Source organism: Rutidosis leptorrhynchoides, chromosome 7, assembly GCF_046630445.1.
Source record: "Rutidosis leptorrhynchoides isolate AG116_Rl617_1_P2 chromosome 7, CSIRO_AGI_Rlap_v1, whole genome shotgun sequence".
In the NCBI taxonomy this organism is placed as follows: domain Eukaryota; kingdom Viridiplantae; phylum Streptophyta; class Magnoliopsida; order Asterales; family Asteraceae; genus Rutidosis; species Rutidosis leptorrhynchoides.
In genome coordinates this window covers 127,323,692-127,339,821 of record NC_092339.1, presented here as the reverse complement: position 1 = coordinate 127,339,821, position 16,130 = coordinate 127,323,692, and the positions used below count along the sequence as shown (strand labels likewise).

General features: G+C 39.5%; 1 protein-coding gene across 1 annotated transcript; it reads right to left on the bottom strand.

The window, feature by feature from the left end:
• Nucleotides 1–15,058: 15,058 nt before the first annotated feature.
• On the bottom strand, nt 15,059–15,883 carry LOC139859593 (uncharacterized). The gene is made up of 2 exons (XM_071848373.1): nt 15,385–15,883; nt 15,059–15,210 (listed from the first exon to the last, which is right to left on the bottom strand). The coding sequence occupies exons 1-2, from the start codon at nt 15,881–15,883 to the stop codon at nt 15,059–15,061; spliced, it is 651 nt and encodes a 216-aa protein (XP_071704474.1).
• Between the last annotated feature and the right edge of the window lie 247 nt (nt 15,884–16,130).

Sequence of the window (16,130 nt, the reverse complement as noted above, 5' to 3'; positions counted from 1 at the left end):
AAGCATTCCTTAGTATTGGGAAATATTTATACCAATCCATGGAAATGGTTTTGGTGTTCGATTGTTATGCGCGTGTTCGCTTTTGTGTTGAAGTGATGAACCGTGAGGTTCGTCGGGTGATTGAAACCGTTGAGATCGAGTGTTTAAAATCTCGATGTGTGTTGGTAATGGAGTCCTTATGACGCGACATTAGGTGCCTCCTCTATACCTACTAGCGTGGTGTTTGACTTCGATTGTGTTGCGGTACACTTTTCGTTCAAAGTAATTAGGAATTTGTTTAAAATCCTTCGAGTGCTCGAGGTTAGAGCAAGGTGTAGGGTGGGTCGTGTGTACCCAATCGTTGGTTAAGTCTACCTTTGATAGCATTGTACGGTTGTACGAGTTGTGAGATAGGAACGTGGTTCCAAGTGGGGGAGTCGCACTCCCGCACGAGGAAAGTGTTAGTGTGATATTTCGGATGATGCTTTTGGTAGATCCGGAAATTTTACCGAGACCTAGTTTTGGGTCGATTTGTGGTAGAGTGCGATTTCGGATAAATTGTACTTATGGTTTGGATTGGAAATACCACCGAGGTGGTAATGTGGTAAATCTCGTTGAGAGATAATGGACGTGTTTGGTGAGCAAGGTGAAATCCTTCGGTTAAGGAAGGTGTGTGTCGGGTTCTCTTTTGGAGAATTCTTGTTCGGTACCTATGTTTGATATAGGTGGTTCTTGCTCGACTGGTATGGGTATGATGAAGCATGACCTTCGGGGTCCGCTGACTTCATCGTGGTATTGACGATTAATGAAACATGATCTTCGGGTCCGCTGACTTCATTATGGTATGGTTGAGTGATGGAGCATGATCTTTAGGGTCCGCTGACTTCGTCATGAGCGTGATGTTGAGATCGGTGAAGCATGATCTTCGAGTCCGCTGACTTCATCCGGTATTGAGATTGGTGGAGCATGACCTTCGGGGTCCGCTGACTTCATCAAGAGATTTGTGTTGTGGGACGTGAATATCGGGTTGTTCGTATTCACAATATCTCGGCTAGTACGATTGTCCCTGTTGGTTGGGCTCATAGTTTGAGGTAGTGAATGTCGGGTAGTTCGGATTCACTAAGGCTCGGGTTGTACGGCCATCCTCGGTTATACTATGTGTCGGTGGTAGTGAATATCGGTTTGCGCGTATTCACGATGACTCGGGTTGTGCGGTCATTTCGTTGTGAGATATATGGATTGGGTTGGTGGATTTCGGGTCGTGCGAATTCACTAAGGTTCGGGTTGTTTCGACCATCCTCCATATGTGTTTTGGCTCGGGTTGTTTCGGCCATGTTGAGTTGTGATCTATCGGTTGTTTTATACACCGATGGTGGGGTCGTGAGGACCGTGTGGTTTGATCTATTGGTTGCTTTATGCACCAATGGTGGGGTCGTGAGGACCATGTTGTGGGAACTATCGGTTGTTTTATACGCCGATGGTGGGGTCGTGAGGACCATGTTGTGGAACTAATGATGCGGTAGCCGTGTTTCGCTCATATGTTGTTACGGGTGTGACGAGAGTTGATTTTGTACATCTCGGGTTTAGCGTTGCCATAGTCATTTTGGACGCTATCGGTTTTAGCCGTGTGATTATGATGTTACGGTAGTTGCGTGTTGGTCGTGTTGCGCACTACAAGGGGCGTTTAGCGATTGATGATATCCGTAAGGATTCGTTTGGTTCGGTCTTCATCGTTTCGGATTGTCGACCTTAGGCTTGAGACTTGGTTGCTTTTAGCATTGTACTTGGTAATGGTACGTTAGAGGGTTGATATCTCGGTTCGAGGTTGGTTGAGTTTCCCGGTGTGCGGGATTGAGCATGGCTTTAATGCTCGGGTGGTAACTTGACAATCGCGGGTGACGATTTTGGTTGTTAAAAGGTGATTCATTGGAAAGAGTTGCCTAGGAAAGTCGGTTTGGGACTTAAGTTGAGGACCGTGGAGTGTGGTTCGTTTGATTAAGTGACAAGGATCACGAGGACGTGATCAATTCTAAGTGGGGGAGAGTTGTAACACCCGAATATTTTATACGCGAAAAATGGATATATATACATATATATATGTATATACATGGGCATGGAGATTAAGTATAGATATATGTATTGGAATCGGGTTACGTGTGAGTTTACATTTATAGTAGAACAAGAAATACGCGGAGTACTTAGTGTACATTGCATGTATGTATAAGTGTATATATGTGTAAAAGGTGATGGATGCGCATGCATGCAAGGGTTGTTGGTTTAGGTTCATTCTAGGGTTCCTAGAGGGGTTTATCTTGCGTAAACAAGTCGGTAATGGTACGTACGAGTGAGATTATGAGGCGAGGATTGTTTAGACGAAAATTTGGAGCAGAACTGGTTAAACGTCGCGCCGCGGGGAATTTGTAGCGACCCCGACAAATCGTCAAGTAACGGCGTCGTCTACGTAGGTCCCATTGCATGGTCATAAGTCTTTAAGACAAAGTTTGACCAAAATATGTCGCCTTCATTTCAAAATAAAGATTGTTCCCAAAGTTTACAAGAATTGTTCAACCAAAAGTTAAGTCACAAGGTTATAAGTACAAAGGAAATCTAGGCGACACGGTTTAAAGTAAAGTCATAAGACGCTCCATGAAAAGCATGTATACTCGACATCCAAAGCAAGTATCAAATAATGAGCGGAAGCATGTTTCACATATCGTGTAAGACCTGAGAAAAACATAGAAATCTGTCAACGAAAACGTTGGTGAAATCATAGGTTTAAGTAAGTATGTGAGTAAAAGTAAAGTAAGCCGAACCACAAGATTTGTAAAGTTGAAATAATAGTAATACATTCTAAAGTTAATATTCACGAGCACCCAATTATCAAAGCTTAACATTCCGTCCGTTGAATACCCCATTAATTAGTGCTAGAACAACACTGTTTCTCGAAAATATATTTCATCCGTAGACGGTAGCGAACCGTCAAAGATGAGGGTTGTCAAACTCATATGGCCATACAACATAAGTTCACGCCTACACTTACACCCTGCAAATGTAACTAATGATAATTGAATTGAAGATTTTGTTCTAAACTCGTATGTAGAATGTTTGTTTTCCCGTTCTTGTGTTCACTTAGTTCAAAAGAATCGTTTATGTTTTCTCATCCCAAAAGTAAGTTCAAATGAGTAAAAAGTGGGACTATGATCTCACCTTGAGCGCAAGAGTCAATAAAGTACTTCAACAAGTAAATGCGTGCAAAGACAAAGCTAGTCTTGACCTAAACATATAGGTTATATCAATAACGGTAAACACAAACGGTCAAAGATGTTCAATTAGTCCTATGGCTCGTTACGACTCGATTATATTAGCATGTGAATCAAATAGTCAAGTTTTATACAAGTTACAAGTAAATAATCATGTTAGAAAGGTTGCATAAGTATTTGGTTAAGTTTGACAAAAAGTCAAACTTGGATCGGGTCAAAGTCAACGAAAAAGTCAACGTGTTCGGGTCGGGTCTCGAACTATTTTTCTATGCTAATTATTCATATACAAGTATATTAGAACAAGTTTCATGTGAATCGGAGGTCGATAGCTAGTCAAACATTTTACGTGAAAAGGGACAAAGTGGGCAGAATCTGGCCAGGCCAGATTGCGCGCCGCGCGGGGTGAGGTGCGCGCCGCGCACCATGCTGTTCAGCCATTTTTCTGTTTTTCAAAATTATGCACGAGCCAAAACCATTTCCAACACAACTCGTGACCCGCAAACACTTATAACGCCTATCATACATCGTTGGAAAAGTATTTTGACGAGTAATACAACTAAGCACTTATCATCAAACAACAACATCATTTACAATAGCCGAAATCTCATCAAATGATCATTAAAGGTCCATTTTCTAAGTTTCAAGTTCACAAATTTGCATTTCATGATTCGGGCATCCGATTTACATGTATGATATGCCGTTTCGAAGATAATTAGACATACAATACAACTAAACACTTACAAAACAACATGGCAAGCATTCAATGCATCAAAAGTTCATTTTACTTTCATCAAACCCTAACTCAAAATCACAAATTTAGCAATTATGTTTATGAAACTAATCCATGCCAACCTACATACCAAATTGAATCTAATGATGCTAGTAACACATTTAATACATGAACTTCAACAAATTAACAACATTTAATCTTCCAAAATCAAAGATTAAGCAAGCACTTTTCATATTCAAGCTAGTTACACCAAAAACAACAAATCGAGCATACAAATTACATACACGACATCACAATGAGCCATAGACACTAATTAACAACTTTATAAGTCAAGAACACGAATTTAAAGAAATCTAGTGATTTTAGAAAGTTACCCAAATGAGATGAAATTGGTATGGAATCGAAGAGAAAGTTGCAAGGATTCCAAATATGTAATTTGTTTGGATTGAAGCTTGACCGATTTGATTTAGATGATGAATCTTCAAAATGGAGAATTGAGAGAAATTATGGAAGTAGTGAAAGAAAAGGAAAAATGAAAATGAAAAAGATGGGAGGTGGGGTTGACTAGTCAAAAGCTAGTCACCTCTTTGTCTTTTTGGCAAAACTAGTCCCTCTAGTTTGTAGTCGAGTGCGGGAATTAACCGAACGAATATTTTAACTTCACGAGAGTACGGGGGACGTTATAATCCAATAACGAAAATATTTTAAGAATGTAGCTAATAGAGGATACGAATCGAGATGCTGAGGATATTAAATAAATAAATAAAAAAAGACGGCGTTAAAATAATTTAACGGAAAAATGCGGGATGTTACATTATCCACACCTCAAAAGAAATTTCGTCCCGAAATTTAGTTGGAAGTAATAATCGATGCCTCTCACTCGAGACCGGAGATGTCAATGCTATGAATAAGTGAAGGTACGTCCTTGAGTGTTCTCATGAATTGGATAGTTAGGGTTTCACGTTGTATTAAGGTTTGGTTTTTACGATCCCCGGTTTCAACTGGTTTTCCTATGAAGAGTAGTTTGTCATCGATAGTTGATGTATCTAGCAGGATTGCACGTTCCTGTTCCGCAGGTCACGTTTCTAAGTTTGTTACACGAAATGTAGGGTAAACGGAAACTTAATTGAGTCGGAAGTTCTAAACGGTAGGAAGCGGTTCCAATACGCCCCAAGGTTTCAAAAGGTTCAATATTGCGGATATAGCCTTTCTCGATTTCCCAAAATGGATTACACCCTTCCAAGGTGCGGTTTCTCAATATTACGCGGTTACACACTGGGTTTGGTGAGGTTTTCATCTAAGTTCGGCATAACTCTTCTGGCGACAATGGGTTGTCTCGAGCCCTTCTCGGACTTGAACGATCTCAATTGTTGTTTCTTGATAGAGTTCAGATTTCGGTGGTTGATGCTTTGGTTAAATGAACGGGGGTATGACATTAGCGGTCATATAGGGTTTCGGAAAGTGCTGCGTTAATATACGAGTGATAGCTGTCGTTGTAAGAGGAACTACTGAAGGTGACAATACCAGTCTGTAACATGTCTTTCCAAGATTGAATCGTACGTTTGCTCGGTTCGTCAGTTGTGGGAGATACGCGGTACATGTGTCTAAGCGGGTCTCCAAGGTTTCTTGTAAAACTAGAGGCGAAACGAGTATTTCGATACGGGATAATTGACAAAGATACTCCGTGTTGGAATAGAATCTCTTAGGATATGTTTGAACAAGTCAGTTAGGGTTCGAAAAATGTTCGTTAGGACTATTCACCCTCGTGGCGAATACTAATGTAATATGAGGAATTTCTCTATCCATGGAGAAATGTTACAAGGAGTTTCTTTAAACGGAAATGCGAGCGATAAAGATAGGAGTGAAATGAGGACTTAGAATAGGATGAGCTTGCATCTCGAGGTTGCCATAACGTGCCTCTAGTTGTCAAAAGTTGAAGTCTGAAAGAGAAACGAGATAGTACACGTAGTTGTATAGTTCGGGGTTGAATAATAGTTGGCCGATTATCAGAAACACAAGGGCGTTAAGTCAAAGAAGAGTGAAGTATCGTTGGATTGTGTGTTATCTTAATTTCCAGTAATATCAGACGGTGATGGTGAAATAACAGAGGTAGGTAGTGTGGTACGGGATGACGAGAAAATTGATCGGATCCACAATTTAGTATTCGAATTCTTCGTGCAAAATAACGAATTTTAGTTATGTTGATTTTTGAGTCGAGAGAGTATGCCTTTCGTCGTTCAAGTAGAAATATTTCCATGTTTGAGTCCCATCTGTTGCTATACGATTTTTAACTAGAAATGTTGGTGTGAAGAATCACGCTCAAGGTGCGAACACGGAGAGGTTTAAAGTTTTCCTTAGTGAGTTAACGAGTTTAAAAGTCGTGTAACACGAGAAAAGTCAGAAATGAATCTTCGGTAATAACAGACGAGATCTAAGATTTTTACGAATACAAGTCCGAGTTGGTAGAGTTTCCTGATTACATGTGGCTTGATTTTGAGATTGATTGTAATGCCTTGACCATTAACATCATGGTCTAGAAAATTGGACTTAGTTGAATAAGTTAAGATGTCATCTATAAATACGATAACAGATTTGTCTAGATAAGTTTGCATACGTGGTTTAGGAGGTTCATGAATACGGACGGAGTCCTAAATAAATCGACGGTACTAAGAGAGATTTACAACTAACGTTGCGAGTTCGGAAGATGTCTTAGGAGACATCGTCTCCCTTAACCCCCAATTGATGATAACCGGAACGGAGGTCGTTTTGGAATACACACGGGATTCATGCAAGTAATCATGAGGTCATGGATGCGAGGGAGAGGGTATCGGTTTCCAACCGAAAATTACTCAGTTCACAATAATCTATACAAGATGATGGGGAAACATTTTCTTTTTAACGAATAGGTTCCGAGCTCCCTAGTTCTATAGGTGTCAAGTCAAAAGTCTTAACGTATATCCTCCAATAAAATTTATAGGCACACAATATTTTCCGTTGGTCACTTAAATTGCCTAAGTAGTGTCTAGGGGAAAAAGGTGAAGTGCAAAGAGTATGAGTCAGAGCCTTGATTATAAAACGTCTAACGGTAACCGAATCGAATAAACATGAAACGTGAGAATTTCGAGAAGAAACATACCCGTGACTAGTCCATCGTCGTCTCGGGCATCCTAGGCGTTGATGTTGAAAGTTTAACGGCGTGCGTTGGGGTTGATTTTCTTATTTGGGCATTCATTCCTAAAATGACCCGTTTGGCCACATGCGTAGCAAGTGACCGACTTTTGTGTGTTGGGTCCCTTTCGAGGGACGGGGGTGGCACTTCCACAATGTTTGTCGATGTGACCACTTCCTTGGCGCCGGTGGCGAAACCTGCCACATCCTTCAAAGTGATGCTTGTGGCATTCGTTACAAAAAGGTAGTTTTCCGGCATACCCTTTCTTGTCGCCGGGGAAAAAGGGCTCTTTGGTGAAGTTGTTATTGTTGCGGTTGCTTGATTGGGAGGCTTCCCATTTTCTTTTGTTGTTACTCGGGTGGTTCTCGACCATTGGTGCCGGTGCTTCCATTTCATTCGCCGTTTCTAAAGTTTGGCGGGCCTTGGTTAAAGCCTCTTGTATGTTAGTGGGTTGGGATGCCATTACCCCGTGTTGAATGCTCTTAGAGAGGCCATCCATGTAAAGTTCGACTCTTAGGGATTCGGGAGTCATGAGATTTGGATACATTGAGACTAGTTCGGTGAACCGTTGATTATAAGTTCCGAGGTCATTCCCGACCGTTTTTAAATTCCTTAGACCCTGTTCGAGCCTTCGAGTCTCGTCGCGCAGAAAATATTCGGTGATCATTCTTTCTCTTAATTCGGTCCATGAGAGTGTGTGGGCTTCATCAATACCCACCGATTGTACGTACTTGTTCCACCACGAAAGAGCAATGCCGGTGAAAGTGAGGGTGGAAAACTTGACCTTATCTTGGTCTCGACAACCGCTTGTGTTAAAAACGGTCTCCATTTGTTCAAACCATCGGGTGAGAACAACCGGTCCTCTGGTTCCATCGAAAGTGGGAGGGTTGTACTTCATGAAGTTCTTGTAGGAGCAACCTTCGCTTGAATTACCGGCTCCACGATTGGTGTTGTTGGAAAAGTGATCGGCCACGGCCGTACCCACGGCGGTGGTTATCATTCGTTGAAGAGCTTGTTCTAGAGTTTCGAGAGGGGTATTGTGTTGACCTTGGGGAGCCATTGTTCCTTCATGACACAAGAATATCGTTGATTAGTATCCTTAACAATACTAACCGTGATATGGAATAAGGATAGAGAGAAAATTTTTCCTTGACTCGCCTTAAATTTTTTTATGTCATAATGTCGGAACGTCCATGTGAATCACCGTAATATAATCCCGGAAATTATATTACCCTGATTCTCATGTGCATTTAACATTACTTCATAAAGTCAAGGTGGCGCGTCAACAAAATTTATCAACGTAAGATCAAGATCGAATACGAGTTAGATATGATAGAAGAGTTCGAGTATAAATGCACAAATAGTCAAGTAATTCCTACTTCAGTCTATATGCCGGTTGTAGTCTAGATTCACCTATGTACCCTATGACACGGGGTGGACACAAATGAACTCTAAATCCCTACAACCAAAGCTCTGATACCACTTGTAGCGACCCCGACAAATCGTCAAGTGACGGCGTCGTCTACGTAGGTCCCATTGCATGGTCATAAGTCTTTAAGACAAAGTTTGACCAAAATATGTCGCCTTCATTTCAAAATAAAGATTGTTCCCAAAGTTTACAAGAATTGTTCAACCAAAAGTTAAGTCACAAGGTTATAAGTACAAAGGAAATCTAGGCGACACGGTTTAAAGTAAAGTCATAAGACGCTCCATGAAAAGCATGTATACTCGACATCCAAAGCAAGTATCAAATAATGAGCGGAAGCATGTTTCACATATCGTGTAAGACCTGAGAAAAACATAGAAATCTGTCAACGAAAACGTTGGTGAAATCATAGGTTTAAGTAAGTATGTGAGTAAAAGTAAAGTAAGCCGAACCACAAGATTTGTAAAGTTGAAATAATAGTAATACATTCTAAAGTTAATATTCACGAGCACCCAATTATCAAAGCTTAACATTCCGTCCGTTGAATACCTCATTAATTAGTGCTAGAACAACACTGTTTCTCGAAAATATATTTCATCCGTAGACGGTAGCGAACCGTCAAAGATGAGGGTTGTCAAACCCATATGGCCATACAACATAAGTTCACGCCTACACTTACACCCTGCAAATGTAACTAATGATAATTGAATTGAAGATTTTGTTCTAAACTCGTATGTAGAATGTTTGTTTTCCCGTTCTTGTGTTCACTTAGTTCAAAAGAATCGTTTATGTTTTCTCATCCCAAAAGTAAGTTCAAATGAGTAAAAAGTGGGACTATGATCTCACCTTGAGCGCAAGAGTCAATAAAGTACTTCAACAAGTAAATGCGTGCAAAGACAAAGCTAGTCTTGACCTAAACATATAGGTTATATCAATAACGGTAAACACAAACGGTCAAAGATGTTCAATTAGTCCTATGGCTCGTTACGACTCGATTATATTAGCATGTGAATCAAATAGTCAAGTTTTATACAAGTTACAAGTAAATAATCATGTTAGAAAGGTTGCATAAGTATTTGGTTAAGTTTGACAAAAAGTCAAACTTGGATCGGGTCAAAGTCAACGAAAAAGTCAACGTGTTCGGGTCGGGTCTCGAACTATTTTTCTATGCTAATTATTCATATACAAGTATATTAGAACAAGTTTCATGTGAATCGGAGGTCGATAGCTAGTCAAACATTTTACGTGAAAAGGGACAAAGTGGGCAGAATCTGGCCAGGCCAGATTGCGCGCCGCGCGGGGTGAGGTGCGCGCCGCGCACCATGCTGTTCAGCCATTTTTCTGTTTTTCAAAATTATGCACGAGCCAAAACCATTTCCAACACAACTCGTGACCCGCAAACACTTATAACGCCTATCATACATCGTTGGAAAAGTATTTTGACGAGTAATACAACTAAGCACTTATCATCAAACAACAACATCTAGCCGAAATCTCATCAAATGATCATTAAAGGTCCATTTTCTAAGTTTCAAGTTCACAAATTTGCATTTCATGATTCGGGCATCCGATTTACATGTATGATATGCCGTTTCGAAGATAATTAGACATACAATACAACTAAACACTTACAAAACAACATGGCAAGCATTCAATGCATCAAAAGTTCATTTTACTTTCATCAAACCCTAACTCAAAATCACAAATTTAGCAATTATGTTTATGAAACTAATCCATGCCAACCTACATACCAAATTGAAGCTAATGATGCTAGTAACACATTTAATACATGAACTTTAACAAATTAACAACATTTAATCTTCCAAAATCAAAGATTAAGCAAGCACTTTTCATATTCAAGCTAGTTACACCAAAAACAACAAATCGAGCATACAAATTACATACACGACATCACAATGAGCCATAGACACTAATTAACAACTTTATAAGTCAAGAACACGAATTTAAAGAAATCTAGTGATTTTAGAAAGTTACCCAAATGAGATGAAATTGGTATGGAATCGAAGAGAAAGTTGCAAGGATTCCAAATATGTAATTTGTTTGGATTGAAGCTTGACCGATTTGATTTAGATGATGAATCTTCAAAATGGAGAATTGAGAGAAATTATGGAAGTAGTGAAAGAAAAGGAAAAATGAAAATGAAAAAGATGGGAGGTGGGGTTGACTAGTCAAAAGCTAGTCACCTCTTTGTCTTTTTGGCAAAACTAGTCCCTCTAGTTTGTAGTCGAGTGCGGGAATTAACCGAACGAATATTTTAACTTCACGAGAGTACGGGGGACGTTATAATCCAATAACGAAAATATTTTAAGAATGTAGCTAATAGAGGATACGAATCGAGATGCTGAGGATATTAAATAAATAAATAAAAAAAGACGGCGTTAAAATAATTTAACGGAAAAATGCGGGATGTTACAGAATTGGGTCGCGCCGCGACCATGCAAACAGAAAACTGGACAGAAAGCAGGAAAATCGAGGTACCAGCTGCCGTTATTTGTCGCGCCGCGGAGGGGCAGGTCGCGCCGCGACTTGTCTGGGTTCAGACTCGATTTTCAGCTTTTAAAGGGGTGTGTTCAAGGGCAAATTCGTCTTTTCACGTTTGGATCAGTTTGTGAGGATAAATCACAGCCACTTATCACTTTTATTTCATTTCCTTTTTCCATTTTCTTTCCATTTATCCTCTCAAACATAAAACCCTCAAAGATTAAAGTGGAGATTTGGAGCTCAAGAGTTGTGATTCGATCTTTGGCGTAGTTGGAAAGTGTGTTCTCCTCGTTCTTGGCTACGTGGTGATACTAGTGGTAAGCTCTAACTCCGAAATTCGTTTTCGTGTTCATCATTCAATTTTAGGGCTTTTGATTGTATGATTCTTGATGAAACCCATTTAGTTGTTAATTGGAGATTAACACCAATACTCGGGTTTATTGTGATTATTGGCGGGTTTTGGGTTTGGTGTGCAAGTTTGAGTTTGAATGACTTGTTAATAGTGATTAATCACTAGTGTTAGTGATTATTGAGGTTTTGGTAATAATTAGGGTTCTTGGAGTTGACTAAATTTGACTAGAGTCGAATTTAGGGTTTGGTGATGATTTTGACCCGATTATGGATTAAACGAGGTTTGTAAACTTAAAATGGATTAAGTTGAAGCATTAAACCGATTTAAATTGTGTTTTAGTGTTAGACTAGTAAATGGCGAGATTTTGACTTAATGGGTCAAAACTAGGGTTTTGGTGTCAAAATGGGTGAGACGCGTGTTTAACACTTATGTTCGAGTTTAATTGGCGAGTTAGGACCGTTATCACTTGTGTTCGTGATTAATTGGTTAAGTTTGGGTGCTGTTTGTACTTGGAAGTGCATTTGGGTCGAGTTTGCACTGAGTGTCGAATTGGGTTGGTTTGTAAATCCAATCTAATTGTGTTGTGGTATTTATGTTAATGGAATAGGTACTTTCCATTGGCGCATTGCGGATTACTTGGAAGCTTTTCTCAAGACTTCAAGGTGAGTGTTAATATCCTATGTACATATGTATGTATAGGATGGGTGCGGGTCGGGTGAAGTGATTCTCGGTTATAGAGCTCACTTCACATATAGGTGGATTTGATGGACTTGTGTATAGGTCCAAATGGCACGGTTGTGCGTTTTGGTTGGCCACCTTTGGCCAGGTACACGTTTGTGTGCATGTTATCACATGTGATTGTGATGTGGATGTTATAACCCAATGGCGAAGGGTTGATGTGGTTGTGATGAGTATGGCCCCGACGTGGTGGATTTCATAATCCCGTGATCGTGGATTTTGGTATTGAGGAGTGAATCTCGGGTAGTGCGGATTCATGATGACTCGGGTTGTTCGGTCATCTTATGGTTGTGAAGTGAATTTCGGGTTGTGCGAATTCACTAAGGCTCGGGTTGTCCGGCCAATGTGCGTATGATTGAGGTTAAGGGGTTAACCTTGTGTTATTATTATTGTGTTATTATTGTATTATTTTAATGTGTTGTTGTGTTGTAGCTAACCCTCTGGGTGTAGCTATTTGGCGTGGTTCACTTCGTTGTGGTAAACTTGTATATCGTTGTTGTATCTTAGCTTGTGCTTAGTGTTGTATGGTACGCCTAGTCTAGCTTGCTTTATTGCTTGGATGTACGGTATGCGGTATTTGTTATTTGTTGGCGTGTTCATTTTATACATATATATGTATGTAGTATGTTAGCACTCACTAAGCGTTAGCTTACCCTCTTGTTGTTGACTCTTTTTACAGATTGCATGCTTGGCGGTTCGGGTGAGCTTGGGATTAGAGATCCTTGCTAGGTTGCTTAGAAGACCTTGCTTTTGTACTTGATTAGGATTTGGGTAGCGTTGTCCCAAATCACCATGCTCGGTTTATGACTTCATTAACGTATCGTTGTTCTGAAGAGTTTAAAATATTAATGTTGTTTTAAGTTATTAAACTTATTATTGTGTTAAAGACGTTTTGGAATTATTAATGGGACCTAAAGTATGAATTATAACGTATTAAAAGGAAAAATTTTTATGGGGCGGAACTTAATACGGGTTGGGTTGTTACAATGGATTTGGGGAATAGCTGTGACCTTTTCCACGAGGGTTTCTTCCCCGATAATTGCTTCCATGACCGCGTCCACGACCATTATTATACCTGTAATTCTGATTTTGCGGTGGATTTGTATTTCGATCAGTAAAGTGGTTTCCAGGGGCAGAAGAGTTGATGGCTGAAGGCTGATTGGTCACGGTGGTGGTGAGTGCCGCCTCATTATTGGTGGAATTATTAATTGCTTGTTTCTTTTTGCGAGTTTCTTCCAGGTGCAATTTTGATCTTGCTTCGTAAAAAGAGGGTAAATCGGTTAATTTAGTGAAATAGGTACCTACCGTGTCAAAATTGTCGTTCAAGCCAACAATCAATTGTAGCACCATCCGATCAGTAGACACCTTATCACCAACATTGCGAAGTTGATCCGCGCAAGAGTATTAAATTGTCTCTGTAGATAGAGAGCTCGTGAGTTTTTATTATCCTGGAAAGTATTCTGCAATCGAGTCCATGCATTAGCGGCATTGGATTCAACTTCAAGGATGTTACTTAATAGGTCGTTGGAGATGGTGCCATAGATCCATTGAAGGACTATGGCATCTAAACGATGCCAGAGAGCATCTTTGGTGGTGTTTGTGGTTGTGGAGGATGACGAGTCTGTAGCAGCAGTAGGAGGAATAATATGATAGAGAACGTCATATGCACCACAATGGATTTTGAAAAGTTGAGCCCAAGAGTTGTATTGTCCGTTGGTGATATCAAGAGTGATGGGAATGAGATTTTTGATGTTAGAGATTGAGAGGGCTGGCTGAAATTTGTCTACCATTAGAGAAAATTGAAGATAGGTTGAGAAGAAGAAGAAGAATAGTAGCGGCTGTAGGGTTTAGGGTAACAGGATGTAGCGGCCTGATACCATGTAAGTAACCGATGTTTGATTGAATTTCATTCCTAGCAAAGTGCCGTATATATACAACTCATGATCTTATCATTCCTAACCAACTTAGCTATCTACAAGGACATAATATCTTTTCTATATATACAATAGTTGACTTTGTGTACTTGCTAAATATGTGATAATATATGTATCTAGAATATACGCTAATACTTACGCCATCCCCAACTAGCATTTAACGGATTTGGAACATCCCAAAATTTTTGATTATTTAAACACTAAGTATGTACCCACTTTACCCAACGGGAACTTTTATGTGCAAGAATCCGCCATACGTGAGATGTTAGAATAGCTAAGTTCTATACGAATTCCTAAACCACCCTCTTCTTAGGAAGACACGCACCCAGCCACTTAACCTTCGTTTTTCCTTTCTTCATATCTCCTTGACACCAAAGAAACCCTCGCATGAAATATTCAATCTCTTTTATAATAGCTGATGGAAGAAGGAAAACAGATTTCCGGTAAATTTGAATGGAAGATAGAACCGGATAAATAAGTTGAACTCGACCTGCGAATGAGAGAAATTTATTTTGCCAACTATTTATTCTTTGCTTAACTTGATCGACTAACACTTTGCAATCATTAGAGAATAGTCTAGACGCTATTAACGGAACGAATAGATATTTTATCGGCAAAACTCCCTCATCAAACGGCATAACAACCAGCATTTTCTCTTTTAAACTATGCATGACATTAGCAAAAAACGCAGTACTTTTAGGAAAACTTGGAACCAGCCCAGACCACATCTTAAACTCTTCTAATGCAGCACTAATAGCTTGAGCAAAAGTGCAATTAGCTAAAGAGAAGATAAAAGATCGGGCGCAAAACAGAGATTGATAATCTCTCAATCTACGTTTTCCTTTAAAATACCCATGAAGATCACCAACAATGTTAATAGAGAAAGAGACTGTTGTAACATATTTCATGATCCAACGAACCATCGTCGTATGGAAACCAAAATGAATCCGAATTGCCTCAAGAAAAGACTATTCACCCGTATCGTACGCCTTTTGGATATCCACCTTAAATGCACATATAGGGGGACCCTTCGAGAGATGATAATTACGCATAATTTCTAGTGTAAGAAGACTATTATTCGATATCCTGCGACCCAGGATAAAAGACGACTGTTTTTCACCTACAATATCGTCCAAACTATCTATAATGCGCTAAGTAATGATCTTACTAATGCATTTATACAAGACATTACATAAAGCGATATGTCGATAATCTATAAACTTACTCGGAGTCTGAACTTTTAGCAGTAATGAAATCACAATATGATTAATATCCGATATCAACTAAGCATTACGGAAATAAAAATCATGCACAACATCAATAATCTCGTCCCGAACTATATCCCATGATGCTTTAAAAAATGCCGCCGTATACCCATCAGGACCCGGGGACTTACAATTTTCAATACCGAAAATAGATTCTGTCACTTCTAAAGGCGTAAACGGCCTAGTCATATAATTCGCTTTATCAAAGTTAAGTTTGTTAACAAACAAATCATCCAGAATCTGAAATATGAGATAACCCGCAGACATACCCAAGAATAGCTCAAAATGATCCACATATAGATTTGGAATATAAGCAGAACCTTGCACATTAAGAAGGCCCAAGATACGACTTCGATGAATCCTCCCTTTCACTATTTTATGAAAATAGCTACTATTTCTATCTCCTACTCGAACCCATTCTATTTTAGATTTTTGTTTTAAAAATCTCTCTTCTTCTAATACGTCTTCATTGTGTGCATCTACCAAGTTACTAGCATCTCCCCTCAGATCCACAGAAAACAGGCACATACTTAAAGCAATCCGAGCTTCATTAGCTTAACAACTCGTGATGTAGATAAACTTTTTGCCACATCAATCTTCGAAGTCATTTATTTAGCCATGTAAGCTTCTTAACTATTTGAAACATCTTATGATCCACAATAACTTTACACTAACCTTTCATACAACATCATAAATCTTCCTTTAAAACAATAAAGTTTTTTAATTTAACCGGCTTGTGATGCTTCTGAATGTTTGAAGGGATTCGAATAACGAT